At 43.8% G+C, this 24,487-nt stretch overlaps 1 protein-coding gene across 5 annotated transcripts in view; it reads left to right on the top strand.

The window, feature by feature from the left end:
• The window catches only part of Asb7 (ankyrin repeat and SOCS box containing 7), a 43,089-nt gene that overhangs the window by 15,481 nt on the left and 3,121 nt on the right, over positions 1-24,487 (top strand). For all 5 annotated transcript variants that reach the window (XM_029543577.1, XM_029543574.1, XM_029543575.1 and 2 more), the window contains one exon: positions 14,416-15,021. In XM_029543577.1, the coding sequence (XP_029399437.1) occupies positions 14,416-15,021 (606 nt within the window). The remainder of the gene's footprint in view (positions 1-14,415; positions 15,022-24,487) is intronic.

The following is a 24,487-nucleotide window of genomic DNA, read 5'->3' as shown; positions in this document are numbered from 1 at the left end:
GCTTTAGGTCTGACAATGAGAACTCTCATCACTTACTGAAATGGCACAGCACTGCCAGGGAGCAGGCAAAAGGGGTAGCCAGGTGGCATGTAAGAAAGGAGATGTCGAAACTTAAGGCCCTGACACAACCAGAAATTGTTTATTTAAATATTCATATATGAAAAGACACAGTTAAAAGAAAATGCAGCTTTATCTATCAAATCCACATACCCATGTGGTAATACCAATCAACATTGATGACACAGAGCTGGTAAACTCAGGACCAAGACGCAGCTCATGCGTGACAGATAGTCAAGGGGGTGATGTCACTCTGGGAGGAAACCTGCTATACTGCTCAGAGGGAATCCACGTTTGCTTAAAATAACAAAACTGTGTTTGAGTTGTATAGCACACAAGTGGGGGTAGGGGTGAGACCCACTGGCTAGTTTAACTAAGCCTGTGCTATCTGCAGTATGTGAGGCTACTGCATTTCAGTGAAAGGAGACAGATTTCATCCTTAGGTTTAAGAACTGGCATGGCTTAAGTGCTTAGTAGTCACATGTGCAGAGTGTCAGTCACTGCATGGGTAAGTGACATTGTGTTCAGTTATTTTGACTGCTTCAAAATAATGAAAACTTGGGGTTTTCAAAAGTGTAAAATTTTGAAAATTTCAACACAAATGGCTGTATATTATCATACCAGTGGACCGATCCTGGTAGTTGGGCCGGTGAGGTCACTCAGCAGTGAAGGCACTTGCCATGCAAACCTGTCAGCCTGTGTTTATCCTTCAGATCTGTGTAAATGTGGAAGGAGAGAAGTAACTCAGAGTTGTCCTCTCACCCTGTGTGGTGGAGATGTGTACATAGCCACACTAATAATCAATCAAAAACTGTGGCACTCGTCGGATATTAGGAGGGAACTCATGGATTAAGTGTCTTGAGAAGGCAGATGTTGTAAGAAATCCTTTATCATACTTTTCATATCCTATTGAATGTTTCGATAAGTTACAAGACCGTGTTGCACATTTCAGAAAGTATGATAAAGAAGCTGTCATTGTGTGTTTGCTCATCCTTAGGTACAGTGAGTGAGTTTGTGAGCTGATGTGGAGGCCTTGGACTGAAGTAATAGAAGTTAAGTATCTAGAGGGCACTGCCAGGTCCCCTTGATAGACACATGGAAATAAGTGAGAGAGGAGTCGTATTCTAAGACACCCGGGGTGCGGTGGGAAGAGCTATCTGTGGCTGCAGAGGTGAAAGGTTTGCAAACAGTCCTGAAGTAGTAGAAAGGCGCACGTGATTAGGTTAGCAGGAACAGTCATGGAAAGCCACTTGGTAGTGTGTGCGAAGCCCTCAAAAGTGGGGGATGCTTTTGCCCAGTCGACCTTTTAGTTTAAACTCGATTGTGTAATGACTAACTTTTATTAGTTTATTCCAAGGATAGAGTTTTAAAAGCAGGAAAAATTTTCTACATAAAAATGCTATACCTCTCTTTCACTTTGTGTGTGTGTGTGTGTGTGTGTGTGTGTGTGTGTGTGTGTGTGTGTTGTGTGTTGTTTGTTTTCCTTCTTTTGCTTGTTTCATTATTGGCAATGGCATAAAACAAGATGTTTGAAACTATTATTTATCTTTAGAGAGAGAGAGAGAGAGGTAGAGAATGTGTGTGTCCATCTGTCTGTATAAGTTTGTGTGTCTGACAGCACAGCTCATGGGAAGGAATTTATATTAAAATAGTTTTTAAGCTATTAGAATTAAAGCCAGAATGACAGTAGGGATGAAAACACAAAACCAAACCAAACCCCAGAATCTCTCCACCCAGCCATATCCTTCTCCAGAGTCTAGGCTGGTAAGTCTCCCTGACCTTCCCATCATGCCACCTTCCCATCGTGCCACTGTCCCATCATGCCACCTTCCACTGTGCCACCTCCCATCATGCCACCTTCCATTGTGCCACCTTCCCATCATGCCACCTTCCCATTCATGCCATCTTGTCCCCAACCATCAGATCTAGCTTGTGTCCTTCATCTACTGCCACAGCCTACTCTGGCTATCCTTGTCTGTGCCATAAGCAATCTCTAGTCGTCTGCCAGGACTTACCTAACCACCAGCACACAGGCCACTTCCACACCATGTCCAGCCTCTTTACCCAGCCAGATCTACCCCCACACTCCAGGAGCTCCATCCTGAGCATCATCTCAGTTCCTTCTATTCTCTACTTTTCACCCAAGCCTCTAGGTCCAACCTGCCTGTCCATCTCCTCTTCTTCCCCAGCCTGTCCTATCAAACTTAGAAGTCTATATGCCAAGATTCATCTAAAAAATACCAACAATGAAAAATCAAGCCAGTATTTTCTCTCCTAAACCCAACAATCCAATGGAAATGTTTGCCAATAACAATACCAGGACAAAGAATTTAAGAGCTTTACACTTCATCAGAGAATTCAAGGATTTTAAGAAGCCATAAACAACACAGTGAAATTGAGGAGAAAAGAAAAAACAGCTTAAGGAAAATAAATATCTCGAGTGATGCCCAAAGAAACCACAACAGAAGGCTGATGGGATGACAAGTGCAACCCAGGGCTTGAGAATGGACTTCACTAAGGAAACAGAGAACTCAGGCTGAGGTCAATGATGGGATCAAATAACCCAAGCAACTCAACTGCACACTGCAAAGAAAGCCTGGCATGTCAGATGAATCAAGCAGAAGTCACCATATCATGACGAGCAAAACCCAGAAAAGCAACCTACAGGAAATGTGAGACACCATGAAAGAACCCAAGCCTTTGAAATATAGACATAGATGAGGAAGAAAAACCTTCAATAAGATCATAAAAGAAAACGTACCCAAACTAAGGAAAAGACACAGCCATACCAATGCAAGAAGCATACAGAAGACCAAATAGACAAGACCAGAGAAGAAAATCCCCACAGCTTATCATAGTTAAAACACCAACTAAGCATACATAACACAGAAAGTAAACTGAAAGCTACAAGAGGAAATTCCAGTCACATATAAAGGAAAACTCAAAATAACAGCTGATTCTCAATGGAGACTTCAAAAGCCCAAAGAGCCTGGAGAACACATTCCAAGTCCTTCCAGACTGTGTCTGCCAGCCTAGACTGATAGACAGCAGATACACACCATAAATGAGGGAGGAAGACAAACTTTACACACTATAAAAAGCCTAAAAAATTTATATCCAACAAACCAAACCTAAAGAAAATATAGGTAACAATATTTAGATGGAAGAGAGGAATGACCATAGAAGAGAGAATGTAGAAAGAAATGCAATGCCATCATTTTGCAATGTAAAACCCACAAGCTACCACTGAGAACAAAATGCCAGAAGTAACACCATGACCACAATTAGCAGACATTTTAATAATAGCTTTAAATATGAATGGCCTCAAGTCTCCAATCAAAAGACACAGGCTTACTAAATGCATCAAGAAACAAAGTCATCAATTTACTCTCTACAAAAACCACATCTTATCTTTGAAGAGAGGCATCACCTTATAGTAAAAGGATAGACAAAGGACTCTGGTCAGTTGAGACCAGGAGGCATACGGAGTGATATCCTAATATCTGACAAAATAGACTTCAGACTAAAACAGATCGGAAGAGATAAAGAGGCATGCTTCATTCTAACTAAGACGACAATATTATCCTAAACGTACATGCATCAAACTCTAGTGCACCCAATTATATTTTTAAAAAAATATACTACTAGACTTAAAGACAAACATTTTCAAAAATTGGCATCAACCCACTAGTAGTAAGTGATTTTAATATGTCATTTCTCCAATAAATGGGAAGGTTATCTGAACCAAAAGTAAATAGAAACATCAGACTTAATTGACATACATCGAAAGAGCTTAGCAGATACCTACAGGGCATTCCACCTAAACACCAAAGAATGAGCATTTTACTCAGCAACACATGGAAAGTTTCCTAAAATAGACCCCATCCTGGAGCACAAAACAAATCTTTACAAATTCAAAAAGATTGAGATAACTCCTTGTATTTCATCTGATGGCGTTACAATAAGACTTGAAGTTGACAGCAAGCAAATCTCTTGTAAATATATACACTCATCGATGTTAAACCACTTACTACTGAATGATGGTAATGCCAAAGAAGAGATCAAGACGAACGGTTAAAAAGTATCTGGAACTGAGTGAAAGCATAGCACAGCCATACTTAGGCACATTCAAAGTGGTCCTCTGAGGAAAGTGTATACTTCTGTCAAGCTGCCCTCCAAGGGAAGTACCCACATCAAAATAGTCTGAGCACAAGTAAATGATTACTGATCCAACTCAAAAATTTGGAGAAACAATAATTACCAAATCCAAATCCAGTTAATGGTAAGAAATAATGAGAATCCATGAAAGAGAAATAACCACCGTATGTAAGAGTTGGTTCTTAGAAAAGATAAGTGAGATTAACAGACCCTTGGCCCAGCTAACCTATATCAACAGAATCAGAAATGAACAGGGAGACATTATAACATACATGAAAAGGAATATAAAATATTACCAGAGAATATTTTTAAAAACCTGTATTCCATAAATTGGAAAATCTGTAAGAAATGGATGGATTTCTAGATTCAACCAAACCACCAAAGTTAGACCAAGAAGACAACCTATAACAAACCAGTAACAAATGAGGAGATTGAAATGTAAGAAAATACCTTCCAGCTTTAAAGAAAAAAAAAATCTGGAGCCAAATGGATTCACAGCAGAATTCTGGTAGACATTCAAAGGTCTACAGCTAATCCCTTTTAAACTATTTAAAATAATGGAAAGAAGGAGCATTCCAAATGCCAGAATCACTCTAACACCAAAACCAGGTAAAGATGCACCAAAACGCAACTAGAGGCCCATATCCTTGATGAGCATAGACTCAATAAAACTCAATAATGTACTTGAAAACAGTACAGACACACATCCAAGCTGGCTTTATCCTGAAATGCAGGAAGGCTTGTCATAAGCCAGGTCAATAAGTATAACAAACCACATAAAACAGACTTACAGACAATTCACACGAGCATTTCAATAGACACAGAAATGCCTTTGACAAAATCTAACATGCTTTTTTGATTAAAGTTCTAGAGAATTCAGGGATAGAGGGAACACCCCTTAACATAATTAATCTATATGTGAGAAATCCAGAGAAAACCAGCATCCTAAATTGAGAAAAGCTTGAAGCAATCCCATTGAAGTCAGGAATGAGACATGGAGGCCCCCTGCCCTCACTCGTATTCAGCATCGTGCTTTAAGTACTAGCTGGAGCAGATAGGCAAACCAAGGGAGTTAGTTATAGGGAGTTACAAGGAGGGGGAGAAAGTCAAACTATCCCTATTTGCATTTGACATGATCATGGGCACACAAGTCTCAAAGAAAATAAAATAACTTATCCAAGGAAGCAAAGGACCTCTAACATTGAAAACATTAGAGCTCTAAAGAGATAGACTCAAAAATGAAAGTTATCCCATGCTCATGGGTTATTAAAATTAATATTGTGATTCAGATTGAAGCAATCCCGATCAAAATACCCATTTCATTTTTCACAGAAAGTGAAAAAACTGCCCTAAACTTCATATGGAACCGCAGAGCCAAAGCAATCCTGGGGGAAGAAAGTGCAAGTGACTGCCGTGCCAGGTCGCAAGATTATGTTACAGAGCTATAGTAATAAAGACAGTGTGACACCAGCACAAAAGTAGACATGTAGGCCAATGGAACAAAATCATTGCCATGCCAGGCTGTAAGACTATGTTACAGAGCTATAGTAATAAAGACAGTGTGACACCAGCACAAAAGCAGACATGTAGGCCAATGGAACAAAATCATGACTTCAGCCATTTAATATTTGAAAAAAATGTCAAAACATAAACTGGAGAAAGAATCTTGAGCAAATGGTTTTAGAGAAACTGGATGTCCACATGCAGAAGATTCAGTTAGACCTGCAACAAATAAAACTCCAAATGGAACAAAGACCCAAACACTGAATGAAAACAGGTAGTACCCTGCATGATAGAGGTGTCAGAAAGGGTTTTCCGAATAGGAGTCCATTTCCCAAGAGTGAAGGCCAACAGTTGGCATGCAGGTTTTTGTTTTTTGTTTGTTTGGTTGGTTGGTTGGTTTTTTGTTTTTTTGAGACAGGGTTTCTCTGTGTAGCCCTGGCTGTCCTGGAACTCACTCTGTAGACCAGGCTGGCCTCAAACTCAGAAATCCACCTGCCTCTACCTCCCAAGTGCTGGGATTAAAGGCGTGCGCCACCAAGCCGGGCTGGCATGCAGTTTTATCAAACAAAAATGTTCTGCACAGCTAAAGAAACAATCAACTGTCCAGGTGGTGCTGGTGCATGTCTTCCATCCCAACACTCGGGAGGCAGAGGCAGGTGGATCTCTGAGTTTGAGGCCAGCTTGTTCTACAGAACCAGTTCTAGGACAGCCAGGCCTATTACACTGACAGACCCTGTCTTGAAAAACCAAAATGAAGAGGTGAACAGGAAACCTGCAGAATGGAAAAGAATCTTTGCCAGCTACACATCTTACAGAGGATTACTATCCAGAATATACAAAGAATTCACAAAATAAAAAAATCAAATGGCTTATTTTAAAATGTGCCTGAGGCTAGAACAGAGAGTTCTTAAAGGAAGAAACAAAAATAGCTAAGAAATATCTCCAAAAATGTTCACCGCCCCTAGCAATTAGGGAAATGTCCAAATAACATTAAGGGTTCATCTTACCCCAGTCAGAATGGCAAAAATCAACAGAACAATAGACAACAGATGCTGGAGGGGATACAGGGGGAAAGTCCTTATTTACCTCTTGTGGGATTGCAAACCGGGGCAGCAATTATGGGAATCAGTGTGAAGAATTCTTTAAAAGCTAAAGGGAAATCTACCTTATGACCTAGCCATTCCATTCCTTGGTGTATGCCCTAAAAACTTGACTGTATCTAGAGAGACTTGTGCAGTCATGCTCATTACTGCTTTATTCACAAAGATAGGAAATGGAAATAGACTAAGTCGTCTTCAGCCCATGAAAGGAGAATGAAGGCATGGTAGTAGATATACCCTATCTAACATCATTCATATGCAAAGAAAGTTGCAGTCCTGAACACTAAAAGTAAATGAAACTAACTATAAAACATCATTTTGAGTGGGGTAACTGAGACTCAGACAGGAAAATGTTACATGTTCTCTCTCATTGGAAGCTCCTCCCTCTAACTCTTTGTATGTGAATACATATCCTGCAATAAATGCAGAAACCAAGAAAGTAAGAGGGGACCATTCCTAGGGAGTTGGGGTGGATGAGAATTAGAGAGGGGAATAGCGTGGTACAATGATTTGAATAGGGAAAGGTGGGGCTCTAATTAGGACGAGGATACAAATGATTTGCATATTGAGGGAGGCTGTCATTAGGAGCTGGGTACAAATAGTTTAAGTAAGGAAGGAGGGGGCTGTGATTAGGAAGGAGAAGAGGGAAATAAGGAGAGAGGAAGTTAGAAGGACATATGTCTATAAAAGTCATAATGAATCATGCTATTAACTATCTAAAACTATTATATACATATATAATATATATTATATATATATATATAAAATCTGTGTATTAATGTGCATAGATATTTTAAATGAAGTTTTCTCTTCTAATCTGACAGTACTCCTTTTAAGAGCTAATCTAACAAAAAACCTGATGCCAGGCATGAGAAATATCTTGAGTAGTTTTTCAGGGTTGTCCAAAAGACTCTCAAAACATCATAAGCTATTGCTTTTACTCTTGGTGGTTGCTCCTCAGAGGCAGAAGGTAAGTCTTACTGCTGAAGACACCAGGACCCAGAAGCCCTGATCTGGAACTTACCCAAAAACCTCCTCTCTGAGAACGCGGTACCAGGTGTCATTCATGCCGCTAAAGAAAGGAAGCACCCTACAGTCCCACCCAGCTCTGATGCCTGTAAACCACATGCCCAGCATGGCTTGATAGCTTTCAGGGGGCTCTAGTGGCAGGCACACCTTGATGGTAACCAACAGCTCTCCAATTGGACTTAAAGACCACTCAACAAGAGGGAAACTGCCGGGTACTGGAAACCTAGCGACTAGCCCTAGTGAAGTTATAGATCTCAGAGGAGAACCTATAACTGTCACTTTACTAGGCCAGCATCATCCTTGACTACATTCACACACTTGTTCTCATACCTACAGGTAAGTATAAGTATAGTCCTTACCCTCATCAAGGAAACTTCTCTTTGCAACAGACAAGTCGTAGGCCCTACTCCCAATGCACACATCTCCAGGATACCTTCCCCATCCATGGTTCAGTAAATCTCGAGGAGGAGCAGCTGAAAAGACTGTAAAAGTCAAAGGATTAGGAATTTGCTGTAAGATTGTGTCTCCTAGTATTGTCAGAAGCCACATTCTTAAGATCTCACCAACATGACTCAGAGATGAGCTTAAGAACATCAACAGACAGACCAAAGTAGACTGAAAACCAGGAGGCCTCAGCCCTACGCAGAGAACTGCAGGCAACCAAGGAGTGCTGAGATCAGGGGACCGTCTTCCCCGGGAGGAGCACGCCAACTGGGTACCTAATGCCAAGTGGGCAGCCCTGAGCACGTACACGCAAGTAATAGACAGACTGGGTGGGTTAGAGTTAGGAAGTTACATGTGTGCAGCAACCACTAATAAAAAGAGAGGTCAGAAATTTGAAAATGACTAAGGAGGGTTTGTTGAAGAGTTTAGAGGAAGGGGAAATGATAAAATTTTTATGATCTTAAAAACAAGGGAAAACATTTTTTAAAAGGGAAAAAACAAAAACTAGTCTAATTGAAAGGGAACAAAATTGATGGAGATAAAAGAAAAAACATAATTCTTTGAAAAGGTCAATCAAATTGAAAACTCTGTAGCAAGGCTGAAAATGAGAAAAGCCATAACCAGTTTCAGGGCTGGGAACAGACTCTGATCCGGATGCTATAGATTTTTAAAAAAGACAAGGAATGTGGTGAGCTTCACGTCATGGAGAAGAATTCCATTCCTTGGAAGACACAAATTGCCAACATTTCTATGCGACCCATAGAAAAAGAATGACTTAGTCACTGTCTGTATAGTTGAAATTTTGAGTTCCTCATTAAAAAGTCTACCAAGAAAGCTACAGGCCCAGTTGGCTTTGCTCATTCTGTGTATTGCTGGGACAAACAGTAATCCTGCATACATTCTTCAGAGGAAAGTGGGCTTCCTGATTCACTGTGTAGTATGACGTCCTGCTGCAAAACCAAAGACTCAGGCAGAAAACAAACTTCAGAGCAACAGCCTTAGGTCAGCAGACACAGGTTCCAGGTGTAACTAACTATATGCAATGCCAGTAGCATTCTGAAGGGGTGTTACAGTATGGCTATGCAGCATCTATCTCAGAAATTCAAGGTTTGTGTAATATCCACAGTCCTTGGGCTAGCTGTTTGCTAAGTTAATAGAGTCAAAGATAAATGCCAAAGGGTCACTTCACAGCCTGTGACGGTACTACCCGTTCAAGATGACAGAGCAAGCAAGACTGAAGCTCAGAAGGGAACCAGGAAAAGCTGTAGCTAGCTTCTTACGCAGCGTTGAAGGGAGTGTGTGTTTTGACTATTTTTATGCAATGTGCTCTTGTATTGTTGCCATTGGAGTAAAAGGACAATAAACCAGTTGCAACAGAACAAGTAAGAGCATTACGGGCCAGTGAGGTGGCTCAGCGGGCAAAAGCACTTGCTGTGCAAGCTTGGTGCCCTGAGTTTGATCCTTGGAAGGAAAGAACTGACTCCTGGAGTTGGCCTCCATAGGCATGCCTTGCCATATGTGTCTCCCCAGTGTTATACACACTAGATAATGGCAAATCAAACATGTAAGTAAGCTGTCTCAATATACATGTATGTATGTATATGATTATGGATATACATATATTATTTATATACGTTTATACATACATAATGTACAAAAGCTAAAAAAAAGAATTGAACTAGATTGTAGACAAAACACAAGTTCTTCCAACAGTTATCATCTGGAGGATGAATTAGCAGCTCATAATAGCAACAATTTAAAGTTTTTAATAGGAGTTTTAATTAAATAAATATACAGTCTATACTGAAACATTGGTGGGGTGGATTTAAAAAGTCCTAAATAAATAGAGAATTCTTCGTGTTCCTTACATGGGAAAATTAGTATTATTTGGGGGACTTTGCCATCAGTAAAGTCAGTGGAATTAGAACAGTAAAAATTAGGTCAGGCTTGTATGAAGAAACTAGCAGTGTACTTTGAAAATGTATTAGCTGAAATAATTTTTAGAAAGTTTGGAGGAGTTAACAATATCTGATATCAAACACGCTACAAAGCTAAATTAGTTAAAACAGTCTGGAATTGGCATATGTCAAAACTCTTGTCTTGTTTAATTGCATCTTTTTCTGTGTGCTGGGGTTGGACTAAGGGCCGTGTATATGCTGGATAAGCCTGCTGCCACTGAGCATCCTGGAGCGTGATTAACATAGGGTTTAATGTGTAGCTTATTCTGCCCTTAAACCGGTTCCCAGGATGGTCTCAAACTCACTGTCCTGCTGCCAACCACCTTTGAGTTTGTGCCACCCTACCCAACTCGGAACTATTTTTAGATAAATGGAATAGTTCAGAAATAACTACATGTAGATGATAAAATGAATTTCAGCAAAGGCAAGATTAATCATTGAGGAAAAAATATTTCTTTGTGTTTGTACAAGCAGAGGGGATAGTGTGTGTGTGTGTGTGTGTGTGTGTGTGTGTGTGTGTGTGTGTGTGTATACATGTGATCAGAATACACCTTAGTTCCTTAGGTGTCCGTATTCTTCTTTCTCAGTGAGATCCAGGACTAGAGCTCAGATCGTGGGGTTCTCTTGGCAAGCACCTTTACCTACCTCCCCGCCCCCAGTTTGTAAAGAAAGTATTTTAACAAATGGTGCCAAAACAAGTAGATAGCTGCATGGCAAATGATGAACCTTGACCTTACTTTTTACCATACATAAATGTTAACTAGCAGTAGATCATTGACCTGCGTATAAGGGTTTAAAGTGCAAAAATACCCAGAACAACAGGAAACATGTCATGTTGTGTTGGGCAGAGTTTTCTTCAGCAGAACAGTAGTCTAGGAAATGCTTAAAAAAAGAAAGTGAAGTCGATGACATCAAGAACAGAGAGATGAGTGTAGATCAGTGGTAGGTGCTTGTCTATGTTCAGCCTTCAGCATTGCAAAAACAAATCAGTGAATAAACATACTCTGTTTGGCCCATGTGCAGAATATGCAAAGAGCCTTTACAACTCCATAATAGGCCATTCCAGCAGAAACTGAACAGCAACAGATAATCCATAAGAAAGCATACAGGGAAGCCAGCTCTCTAGGTCCCTGTAATGTGAATTAACAGGACAGAAATGGTCACTTAGCCTTTTAATGGGCAAATTTAAAAGTGGTTCTGATGGCATAGAGCAAGGACAGAAGGCAGGGTAGCCACTAACCGCAGGCTGCACAGTAGCTTCCTACACAGTTAAATTCTTAACATCAGAGTCTGCAGCCCTCCTCCATTACAAAGAGAAACAGAAACAGACATGAATGTGACAGCATCGCTCCCACAGCATCCCATTGCAGATGAGCCAGTCCTGCTCAGAAGCATGTGCTAAGCGACGTTAGCCAGCTAACCTGTGCAGCTGATCCCTTTCTAGTGAAAGCCTGCGGAAGCAAAGTTGTGTCCTCTGCTTGGTTCCGAGAATCTAGGTAGAATGTTGGTTGTGAACGGCAGGAGGAACTTTGGGGGGACAAATGTGTTGTGGATGTTGAGTGCTTTTAGTTAATGTGACTGTGAAGTCTTGGAGCTTATCAACCTGTGTACTTGATAAACAAATCACACTTCACTTGAAAAAGCCTTCAGTAAACAGACCATACACAGCACAGTGTCGTGTCTTTGTTTTATGAAGGTATATGTTATGCTACCGTTTGTTTAAGCTGGGTCTCACTGGTGTGTAGATCTGGTAAGGAGGCAGAGAAGCTTGGCGGGGTTGTTACTTTAGGCAGAGCACTCAGTCTCACGGATACAGAGAGACTAGGAAGAAGCTTGAGAGTCCAGTCAGCTGGCTTTTGCATGTGTTACATATTTCTCACTAAACTTGGCATTGCCCTGCAGTTTTTATTGGAGCTGCAACTGAGCTCTTACCACATCACACTGACTGATTTGTACCCTTACAGGCCCTGTTTCATGTCACCTTTTCCTGGGGACAATGGATATAGTTTTTATGCATTAGTATCTTCTAGTTCTTGCTTCTGTCCTTTGCTTGGAGGAAGCAGTTGGTTAGTTTATTTGAATGATTTGTGCTGAGATGAGTTAGGCCACTGCTCTATGTGTTAATCTGTGTTTTCTCAGTTCAGTGGAGCACTAGACATACAGTGAGAACCGAACACGCAGGTGTCACTTCGTTACAGTATTGTAGCTTGGCTTGTCAACTAGAACGACTGTAGGGTGTGGTTAAGAATACTGCACCTTCAAAGGTGGGAGGAGTGGAGGGAAGGGTTCCCAAGATCCACTAGAGGATCAAGAGGGATTATCTGGAAATATGTGGCCAGGTATAGCTTAAAGACACCTTTTGTCATTGTGTGGGCGTGTGTGTGTGTGTGTGTGTGTGTGTGTGTGAGAGAGAGAGAGAGAGAGAGAGAGAGAGAGAGAGAGAGAGAGAGAGAGAGAATGAATATGGATTTATGTTTATGCATGTAATCCCTGCTAAGACCAGAAGAGGGCGTTGGTTCCCCTGAAGCTGAAGAAGCAGGTGGTTATGAGCTGCCTGATACCTGTGCTCGGAACTGAATCCAGCTTCTCTGAAAGAGCAGCAAGAGCCGCTGAGCCATCCCTCCAGCCATCACTTAATCTGTTTTAAATAACAGCAGGATCCATCAGTTTGCTCTGAGAGCTCAGTCACCTGTAGTGAAAGATGAATGACTAGTGCATGATCAGACTCTTCCAGTAGGTGGCAGCAGAGTGCTTTGCATCAGGGTTCTGGCGTGCCTGTGGCATTGTCCTAGATACTGAATATTCTTTTAGTTAAGGCCATTGCTGAGGCCTTCTTTTTTGTTGTTGTTGGTTTTGTTGTTGTTGTTATCTGTCACTTTATGTCAAATATTATGAGGAGCTAAAGTAATAGTTTACTTTGTACAGGTTCTATTTGCTAACAACTCTTTTAACTGCAGTTTTCACCGGCTATGGTATTATTAATATTTCAACATACCATTTTCTGCCTCACAGCCTCTTGTAAGAGACTCCAGCTGTTGTAGTCTGGAACTAAATAAGATCTTATTAAATACTACATAAACATTTAATCACATAGCTTTGGAGGCATTTTGTGCCTGTGAAAACCATTCTTTTTTGTAAATAACAGCCAAGTTGTGTAGGATCATTGTGATGCTTGTCATTAGGCCCACCTGGGCGCCCTTCCTCGGCTGGTTTACTTGCTGCCGGGAAGCCAGGTCCACCACGTGGGAGAGGTCATTCTTGTCTCTGTCCCAGGGATGCCGGTGAGATGTGAGCCACAACTTGCTGACCTTTGGCACCACGGGAAGGCCAGCGTAGGTGGCTAAGGTCTGTAGCTCAGGGAGTCACTGAGCAGATGATTCTTGGGACGTTTTCTTCCCAGGGATCAGCTGATTTAGGAGTCTTTAAAACAGTTGTTTGAGAAGCAGTGTTTAAACCGTGCTAAGAGGTTACTCTGTCTTTTCAACTAAAGCGCTTGCTGATACGCTCGCAGGACCGTCGGTGGCTGAGCTCGAGGGCCTGTCTCAGTCCTGTGCACATACTGTATCACGCTGCGCCATTCAGCACAGGTCTCACCTGCTTCTTTCATGGAACATAGCAACAGCACCTTGGTTCTTTGCCTTCCCCACCACACACACACACACACACACACACACACACACACACACACACACACACACCTACTACATTTTAAAGCGAGTCTGGCTGTCTTAGGACACTCATTCAGAGAAGCAGTGTTGCTGTGCATGCTTCTCTTTAGACCAAGAAGTAGCGCAAGGAAAAAACACAAAAATAGCTGGAGACAGAGGAGAAGTGTGATTCAGGCTGCGATCAATCAGATGCTGAAAGTCTCAGGTTGACCAGCAGGAGGGGCGAGGTGCTGCGGGTCTGCTGGCAGGGTCCGTCTTTAAACAGCGTTGGTCTTCTCCCTCCTCCTCCCGTTGACTTGGGCTTGATAGCTTGCTACTAGAATGTGCTTGCCACCGAGACACTTAACACTTGTGTTAAGCTTGGGGAAGTCCTCAGCATCGTTCATTGCATCGAACCCTTCACAGTCCAGGATAACCGGCTGGCCCCTGGTTACTCTGCCCTGATAGACTCGCTCTGTCTCAGCAGCCACTGACCTTTTCATTTTGGTTTAACTCTAGCTGATCCCACGGTTAAGGATTTAATCGGAGGCTTCACTGCTCTGCATTACGCTGCCATGCACGGCCGGGCCCGGATTGCACGCCTGATGTTAGAGTCTGAGTACAGGAGTGACATTATTAATGCAAAAAGCAATGATGGCTGGACTCCCCTCCACGTGGCTGCCCACTACGGTAGGGACTCATTTGTCCGGCTCCTCCTGGAGTTCAAGGCTGAGGTTGACCCGCTCAGTGATAAAGGTACAACGCCACTTCAGCTTGCCATCATCCGAGAGCGGTCAAGCTGTGTGAAGATCCTTCTGGACCACAACGCCAACATCGACATCCAGAACGGATTCCTTCTGCGCTATGCTGTGATCAAAAGCAATCACTCTTACTGCCGAATGTTTCTTCAGAGAGGAGCAGACACAAACTTAGGGCGTCTAGAAGACGGACAGACTCCTTTGCACTTGTCTGCCCTCCGTGATGACGTGCTCTGTGCACGGATGCTGTATAACTATGGAGCGGACACGAACACAAGGAACTATGAAGGTCAGACCCCACTGGCCGTTTCCATAAGTATTTCAGGAAGTAGTCGGCCGTGTTTGGATTTCTTACAAGACGTCACAAGTATGTAATACAATTACTACTATTATTGCATCTTTTCCTCTAATCTGAACCTTCTGAGTTGCTTGAGGTATTTCTGTAATCTGAGCTGACTAGGAGCTAACCATTCTTAGAAGTCCTGCTTGGTAAGTAGCACTCATTTACACAAACCCCACTGTGTTAATACAGGGGACAGTAAAGTTTAGTGTCAAGGACAGACACTGCTTTCAGAATGGATGGAGCTGAATGTTAGAATAGGGTGGTTCCCTTGCTCCGAGTGATAGCCTGGCTGGGCCTGTGCAGGTTCAGATGGAAGAACAAGGAGGGCGGGATCTTAGATTGCTTAGCTATGGGGGCAGTTTTGTACTTTCTTATTAAGTTCCACAGGAGAGGAAGGCCACTCTGGATTATTTAGACACCCCAGGAATAGAGGCTAAGGAAGATGTGTGAAGACACTAGGTCCCTAAGCCACACGGCTTACATCAGCGTCTGCCCAGCTTCCAAGAGACACTTCAAGTGTCTGACTTCCCTCACTCGGCAGCAGTCGATGGCCATGCAGTTCTCTGAGGGCAGCTGTTAGTTTGCATGGACTTTGTTGCCTTTTCTTGTCAGCTTCCCTACCAGCTAAGTGATGTCACACAGGGTAGGTAACGTGTGACCCAGGAGGCTGGCATCTGTAAGCGCCTTAGATTAACCCGACTGTGCTGTTCAGTGTCTCTATGCCTTTCCCCACGTGATCCTGATTACAGAAGGAAGGCTGGCTTCTGATTATGATTTATAAGAAGCCAGTTTTAGTTTTGAGTTTTTAAAAAGCCAGGGAGTGGGGCAAGTAAACAGAGAGGACAGTAGACCTGGAGGACATAGAGCTATGTAGAGTGACCAGGTGGCATGGCAGTGAGGACACACAGCTGCGGGCCTGAGCTGAACGGCCCTTCCCTTAGGCCCAGCTAGAGCAAGGGAGAGTGGAGCAGCTTGTCTGTGTCCCCACATGGACATAATTGTGGAGCCACGAGGGTCTGGGGTGTTTGGGCTTTAGGGTTGCATTACAGCTGAGGGTGAAAGCAAATTATGAAAATGCTTTCCTAAACCAAAAGAGGAACTTACTTACACAGAAAGAGGGGAAGCAGAAGAAGTATTGTTGAAAGAGTGCAATTGTGTAACTATGAAAATATTCAAGTATGGCATAACCCAAGGATATAGTTAACTAAAAATGGAAGCCACCAGAGGAACTGCTTATAATTTAGCTGAGATTTTTGTTCTCAGCTTCTTCCTTCACCACAGTGTAAGGTTGTGTAGTTAATCGATATGTACAGACTAAAGAGTTAGAGTGTGGAATATTGTCTAGAATGTATTTACTTTTACTCAGTATGTTCTGTTGTCTTGCCTGCCCATATCTCTGTGCCCCACGTGCATATCGTATCCAGAGCAGCCAGCAGGTACTGGGTCCTGTGGAGCTAGAGTTCCAGGAGTTGTCATCTGCCGTGCGGATGCTGGGACCTGAACCCAGGACTTCTGCAAGAGCAGTGCTGCTAAGCTGACCCCAGAAAAGATCCCAGAAAGACAGAGAAGCTTTATGACAGGGCATAACCTCAGATAGTGACTAACAAGAACTTTAATATTAAAAAGATGAGATTTGTATGTATTCATGCCTGAAATTGTATTCGCAGAGAAATTGTAGTTTGGAACAATAGAACATCTAGCAATGTTCGAGCTTGGATTATAGACGAGATGACTGGGTAGAGCAGCCTCTGTCTGCCCAGTCACTTCTGCAGGGAAAGGGATGGAAGGATTGGAAAGGGCTGTTAGCTGGGTGTGGTGGGACACACCTCAGGAGGCTGCGACAAGAGGATGTGGGGTTGGAGGCCAGGCAGGCTGTATAGGAATAGGCTACAGTCACAAGACCCTGCCTCCAAAACACACAGTAAATAGAGTCGGTGAGCTGCAGTTGCTTGTGTGTGGAAACACAGCCTCGGACCTCGGGGGTTCTTTCAGTGTAAATGTTTCCCCTTAGGTAGGAGAGGGGCTCGCTCAGAAGACAGAGTCAAAGTTGGGCCGAGGCAGGTAAATCAGGGCTCTTCCTTGGTTGTCTGTTTCTCTGGCCCTCATTTGGCCAGAGTCCTCCGTATGTGCACGATGTGTGGGACCCTTCCCTCCTCAGAACCCCTGCTTTATTAGGGTTCCCGCACTCTAATGTTTTCCGTAGGCTTAAGTGAATAGCCATGGTTACTCTAGGTTCTCTGGCTCACAGTAATTGCAACATCTGGGTCACACCCAAGCCTGCTTCAGACACTAGCTTTATCTCTTTGGCTCTTTTTATCTTGCCTAGCATGGTATGGTAATGTTTTTTTTTTTTTTTTAAGCTGAAGCTAGGTATGATGTGAAGAGCAGCAAGAACTCAGATAAATAGCACATGTGAGTGTGGGTGTGCGCGTGCATGCACACACACATACACACACACATGCACACATGCACCTTTTTTATTTTTCCTTCTAATTTGGTCCTTTTGAGATGGCCTTGGCTCTCTGCAGACTTGCGGCCGATCTCTCTGCCTGTGCTTCCCTGTTGCTGGGATTATAGGTTTGAGCCACCATACCTTCACCTCTAACAGCCTGCATGGAAGGCTTCCTCGGCATCTGGCATGGTGCTGTGTTTTATGTGATTGCAGATGGCCGCACATGCCAAGTTCTCCAGTGTCTGTGTTTCTCCCCCTCCTCCAGTCTCCCCCTCCTCCCCTTGACTCTTCCTCAGGTCTAACCCACTGCTACTACATTGAAGGGCAGTTGGTATAGTTACAAGGTGTGGCAGGGCCCCACCGCCCCGTGATCTTCTAATTGACTTCCAGTCTTGTAAGTGGGCCCAGGTCCCAGGCTGGAATGGCCATCCGTGCTTTCCCTCCAGTTCTGTAAGGTGAACTAGGAAGGCTAGGGGGCTGAACCTGAGACATGTCCATTCTCTGTGAGAGTCTTTGCCTTTGGAGAGCAGCCTTAACTTCTGGAGAGGTTAGGGGTGCTGGTTGCACACACCCGCCCCTGTCATAGCCATCAAGGGCTTCATCAGCCTCACTTTGAGGACCTGGCAGGACTTCCTTTGACTGGCTCCTGACTTCCTGTCTATCCACAGCCTCCAGTGTTTCTGTGTCTGGGCCCCGTGGCTTTTGCTCAGGTGAGCATGCCTCAGTTGTGGCACGCTGGCCTAATCATGATCTCCAGAGCTTTCGATGAAGGTGCACTGCCTGCAGCTTCAGTCTTTTTGCTTGCTCCAAGATGAGTCTTAGTTTTTAAGGTTGAGTAATTTTTCTTCCTGTTGGACTTGGGAGTGATGACGTCTAAGCTCTGAGAGTTGGGATGGATTGTCCATCTTGTGTTGCCTTTTTGTTTTTTTAATTAATTAATTTATTTTCTTTTTTGAAGTGTGAAAGCATCCTTGCTTCGGGTCTGTGAGCTGGTGAGTGTTTTGCACACTGGAATCAGACGGTTCCTGTCTCTACATCATCACAGGTTCTCAGCTCTGCCCATTATCAGAGATGCCATCAAACCAGCAGAATGGGTTGCTGCAGAGTGCCACAAACAGTTTGCCTAGTAACCTCTTCAGCCCCCAGACTCACCCCACAGAGCTTGGTGCCCTCCTTGAAAAACTGGGGGAGCTGAACCAAATTCTTGCCAACAGCTACTTTTAAAGGCAGTGGTTTTCTATTACTTGAGAAGGAGGGAAGGACAGAAGGAAGGAGAGAAGGGGGAGGGGAGAGAGAGAGAGAGCGCACCCTAGAGTACTGGGTTTTGTTTGCCTGTTGTATTTTCCAGAGGATGGGCTTCTAGGAGGCTTCAGGGGGCGTAAGGTCCAGACGAGGTTCATAGCCACAGTTTGCAGTAGGTGACCTTTGTGCTTCCAGGTCAGAGTGACAGTCTGGCTGGTGTAGCACTGGTAATCACTGTTTTCCTCGCTGCCAGGCAGCCTCAGTCATGGTACTGCAGCCCATTTACAAACGCCTTGAACTGAGCCGAGTCTTGTCCCTTTGTGCACAGACCTTGTCAGCGCTCTGGGGGTGAAGACGGCCGAGTGGGGAAGTGGCAGGTCTGTCTGAGCTGGACCAGCAGCTTTTTCATGGAGAACCATTTCTCCTTGAAAGATTGACTGACAGCCAAACTGTACCATTTAATCATGGGCACTTAGCAGGCATTTTCTTAGAAACGAGCAAAGTTCACTTGTCACATCAAGGAAAATGACCACAGTATTGATGACCAGTCAGACTTGAGCTTTGAAAAGAGGGGTTTTAAAAACTTGTATTTACAATTGTGAGAGTCCTCCTATGGAATGATTTTCTGAGATCAGTGGAAATATTAAGAAAAGTGATTTCTTTTGCTGTCATATGAAATTGGCTAACAATTTGAAGACATGCATAACCTAGTGTGCCATGTGTTTCTGATGACAAATTTATGTTACTGTTCATGTGTAAAAGATCCACTAAAAGTTTAAGATATACCAGTGGACTATAATCTAAAAGTACAAAAAGTTCATCAATGTATTTCAGATACTGTATCACCATTGGGACTGGGGAAATGGCTCAGCTGGTAGTGTTTGCCAAGCAAGCGTGGAGACATCAGTTTGGATAAGCAGCACCCAGATAAAAAGCTGGCCATGGTAGCATGCTTTTGTAACCCCAGCACCAGGCGAGTGAAGACAGGAGGATCCCTGGGGCTTCCTGGCCAGCTCCCAGCCAGTTGCTGACCTCTAGCTTTAGTGAGAGACCCTGCCTCAAAAAATAAGGTGAAGGAGCAGTTGAGGAAGACAGTATTTACTGCTGGCCTCTGCACACACATGCACTTCATATGTATGCAACACACACACACACATACACACACACACACACACACACACACACACACACACACACAAACATCAAATTGAAAAAGAAAAAAGCACCTTGTCTCATTTTATGACAGGTTCATAGAGGATCTGAGGTTAGCTAGAAAAGGCTGTTCTAAGTACTCCTTGCTTTCTTAGCAACATATTTGAGTGAAGCTAGCCTCGGGGCTAGCACACTGCATCAGGCTAGCACACTGCATCAGGCTAGCACACTGCATCAGGCTAGCACTCTGCATCAGGCTAGCACTCTGCTTCAGGCTAGCACACTGCATCAGGCTAGCACACTGCATCAGGCTAGCACACTGCATCAGGCTAGCACTCTGCATCAGGCTAGCACACTGCATCAGAAGGCAGACATTTGCAGGAAAGGAGCAACAACCCTCTCTTCACAGCCACCGTGTTCTGAAAGCGACTCTGGTTTTTATTTGTTTTCATAAAAATTATGTCAGCTAGACGGGCGTGGTGGCGCACGCCTTTAATCCCAGCACTTGGGAGGCAGAGGCAGGCGGATTTCTGAGTTCAAGGCCAGCCTGGTCTACAGAGTGAGTTCCAGGACAGCCAGAGCTATACAGAGAAACCCTGTTTCAAAAACAAAAACAAAAACAAACAAAAAATTATGTCAGCTGATGAACTGATCATTGTTATTTTTAAGCAGGTCAAATATGTTTCTGAAATTTGTAGTTTTCTGAATATGGTAAATATAGACCAGTATAATCAGCAGAAGCAAAAGTTCTCTGAGAGTTTCCCATTGTAAAGAGGCATCTTCCAGCTAAACATGGAGACTGAGCACTGTGGAATTTCCACATTTTCAGTGCTAAAGATCAAAGCCAGGGCCATGGTGATGTCTGGTTAACTGTCCACAGTTACCATCACCATGCTACATGCCCAGCCCTACATTCAGGGGTTTAAAGGTATCCTCTCAGCCTGGTGTTTGAGAATTTGAAGAACCCTTAATGTATTTTTGATTAAAGTAAAAGTCTGGGTAAGCTGAAAGCTTGCCTCACGCTTGCCTGCGTATGGCTTGGCTCTGGAGAGACCCCCCTCCTTCCTGATGGCATTTATAAGATTGTGGCTTTGCTGACTCAGGATTCGTGGTTCCTATCAGTTGGGGATGTTAGTATCTTGGCTCCTGGAGGCAGTTTTCAGAGGCTAGTGATGCACAGGACATGTCAGGCGTGCCAGGTCCCCGAGTAAGTGAACCGTCCATCACCTTGCTGGCGTGGCCTTCTTCCAGTGTACAACAGCCTCTGTTCCACGGCTGGTCTGGACGTCTGCAGGGTCACTGAGTTGGTTCAGTGTATGTTTAATATCCTGAGACACTGCCTTGAGGCGGTTACCTGTGTCTCAGGCATCATGTAAAGACCGGAGTCACTGTCAGCACACCTTCTGTGCTGTGTGAGAGGCAGGCAGGGGTTTTGGATTTGTGTGCTTTAAGGAATTAAATAGCTCATAATGCCAAAAGGGAAAACTGAAGTGGCTGGGAATTGAGTTGTGTAAACTGTTTCACAGGAGACTTAATCTGTCAAGTACTTAAGATAGTTGCTTGCTGGAACATTAATCACAGATGTTTAAAAATACTGTTTTATAAATATTGAAGTAACCAGAAATATGTTTTTGTTTAGATTTCAGTAGTAGTCAAGTACTATGTTATTAAAACACACACACAAAGTACTATGTTTACAGAAATAAGACTTGAGACTAAAAGTAAAAATGAAGAAAAAAAGAGAAAAACGTTTGAGGCCTGGGGGTGGGCGGGGGGAGACTTGGTTTGTGAAGCTCTGTAGTAGAGAATGAGCTTAGTGTGCAAGGGGCCCTGGGTTCAATCCTGACACCACCAACACAGACACACATACATACACACCTCACTCCATACGTACAGACTCACATGGACACACAATACACAAACACACACCTTTAAAAAATACAGGCTAACAAAAGGCGCGACCTCTCAGTGTTTTAAAATTTAAGGAAGTCAAACAGGCTGTGGCTTTCTGAGCTAAATCCAGCCCAGTAGTATGTAGTGGGTTTACCCCACACACAGCGTAGATGACAACTGCCCTGACCTACTGTGCTCATTCCTAGTGCTTCTGTTATTTTATGGGATGACCTACTATAAGTATACTCTCTAAGTGGAGAAATTCATGTGACACGTTTTAACTACGGGTCTTTACATTGTTTTTTCCTAGTGAATTGGAAACTCTTGCCAGACCATCTATATTAGAGCCTTACAGGAGTTTCTACTGTTAACATATTAAAAATCATTTCAGAAATGAACACTGTGTTCATTCAGAAAACACCACATCTTAGATTCTTTGACACAGAGACCATCCTTTTGAATAAATCCCTGTATTCTCGCTGACCCGAAAGGCTCTTCTTCCATACCTTCTGGAGGTATAATCCCTACTGTCAGGGTTGGCACCTACAGATGCCTTGACATTTGAGAGAAAACCACGGATCATTTTTGCCTGACTCTGTTACTTCTCTGTCACTGTGATAAAACACCATGACCAAGGCATTTCTAGAAGAAAGGATGAGAGACTGAAGGGCAGAGCAAAGGCGTGGCAGCAGGAACAGAAAGCAGCAGCCACAGGCACCAGGCAGTGTGAGCTAGCAAAAGGGATGGCTTGAAACTCCCAAAGCCACCTCCAGGGACAGTCAGCAAGGCCACACCTCCTAAGGCACCCCAAAGAGTGCCACCCACTGGACACCAAGCATTTCTGTGCCCAAGATTATGGAGGGCGGCGTCTCATTCAGACCACCAGTGCTCAGTCACCTGAGGAAAATGTAACCAATAGATTTATGTCAGAAAGCTGGTACTGTATGTTTGAACTGTAAGTCAATATTGCCATTTTTATTTTAAGGGAGCTAGAGCCTGCCATTGGACCTGCAAAGCAAGAGTTGTTTACCCCACTTTATACTTAGTCCCAGTGAGAGGACTTTAGAAGCAAGAGCAAAAAGAACAATGTGTCATTGGCCAGACATGGCAGTGCATGCCTTTAACCCAGCTTATAGAAGGCAAAGGCAAGTGGATCAAGTTTAGACCAGCCTGGTACAGTAAGTTCCAGGCCAGCTGGGGCTACATAATAAGACCTTGTCTGAATGAATGAATGAATGAATGAATGAATGAATGAATGAATGAAAGAGAGAAAGAAAGAAAGAAAAAGAGAAAGGAAAAAGGAAAGGAAAGGAAAGGAAAGGAAAGGAAAGGAAAGGAAAGGAAAGGAAAGGAAAGGAAAGGAAAGGAAAGGAAGAAAGGAAGGAGCTGGACTTAATCAGAACTATTAGGAGACTATCCTGGATGCTGGCGGAGATGGAGAGGCTCTCTAGGCAATGATAGAACCTGAAGCAGTCCAGAGGAGGGCAGCGAGCACCCTCTATTTCTTGGCCTACTCCCCCTGTATCACTGTCCACCTCTACAGTGGGGCCTAGGACTTCATCCTCTGTGTGGTTACCCTTGACCATTTCAGATGTTTGGTCTTTGTCTACCTTTATGAGTAATTAGTATGCTTTAAAGATTTATTTTTAATTATGGATGGGTGTCTGTGTACACGTGTGCAGGTGTCCACACAGCCTGGAGGCGTTAGAGCCTCTGGGACTGGAATGACCAGTGGCGGGGAGCAGTGACATAGGTGCTAGGAATTGAAAGTCCAGCTGATACCCTTTTAGCAGCCAAGTCATCTTTCTAGTCCCCAAGTCCAGATATCTTTATCCTAAGAAATCAGTTAGGCCTCCCTCACAGAAGCCACGAGGTGTGTGTGGAGGTGGGGAGGCCTTTGGGACAGGTACTTTTCTAAGTCATCCCCTGACCAGGCTTCCTCTTGATTCTTAAGCGGGCCCGTCAGAAGCAGCTTTCCTATTCCGTGCCAACCTGGTTATTAATAATGATAGGGTTCTCCATACTTAGAAAGATTCACTCTTTGAACTATTGTGTAATCCCATTGGCGTTCATTAGTCTGAAGACCTTGTAGTTCCTGCTGCATCCTCCAGTGTTTATGAGTCCATAAATTGCAGTCTGTGGGGAGCTGGCCTCAGCCTCCCTGTTACAGCCCACTGTGGAGCAGCACTTCCTCGCTGCCTGCCTGCCTGCCTGCCTGCAGTGCCTGGTGGGTGGTGTGGGGGGGTCTGCTGATTGTCCCTCCTCTTGTCGTCTGTCTCCTCCTTCCTTCTCTTCCTTGTCCCTCTGTATTGGTAAGCATGCAGTGGGTACTAAGGCAATGCTTTTCTGTGGTCCGTTGACAAGAAATAAATATTAATCTTGTAATCATGATCTCCTAGTCCCAAGATGCTGTCCCTGAAGAAGGGTTCCCAAGATGTGTGTGGAGGCAAAGTAGCCCTGAGCCACCCTTACTGCCCTTTGCCAATAGCCTGCTGTTGACTCTGCCTGCTGACAAGCCAGCCGAGTTCACTTCTTGGTGTACGCAGGGAGGTAGTTACACCCACTTCCTGCCACCGTGTGTCCTTTTACACAGTAAAAAAAAGTCTTCCTATTCAGCCCTTTGAAGTCCTAACGGTGGCTTCCAGCAGTGTGCCCAACTGTTCTCTGCCAGTGTGCCCACTGTTCTCTGCCAGTGTGCCCACTGTTCTCTGCCAGTGTGCCCACTGTTCTCTGCCAGTGTGCCCACTGTTC

The sequence above is a fragment of the Mus pahari genome, chromosome 1, assembly GCF_900095145.1.
Source record: "Mus pahari chromosome 1, PAHARI_EIJ_v1.1, whole genome shotgun sequence".
Classification (NCBI taxonomy): Eukaryota; Metazoa; Chordata; class Mammalia; order Rodentia; family Muridae; genus Mus; species Mus pahari.
Note: the sequence above shows the minus strand (reverse complement) of the source record. Positions and strands in the feature narration are given on the sequence as shown.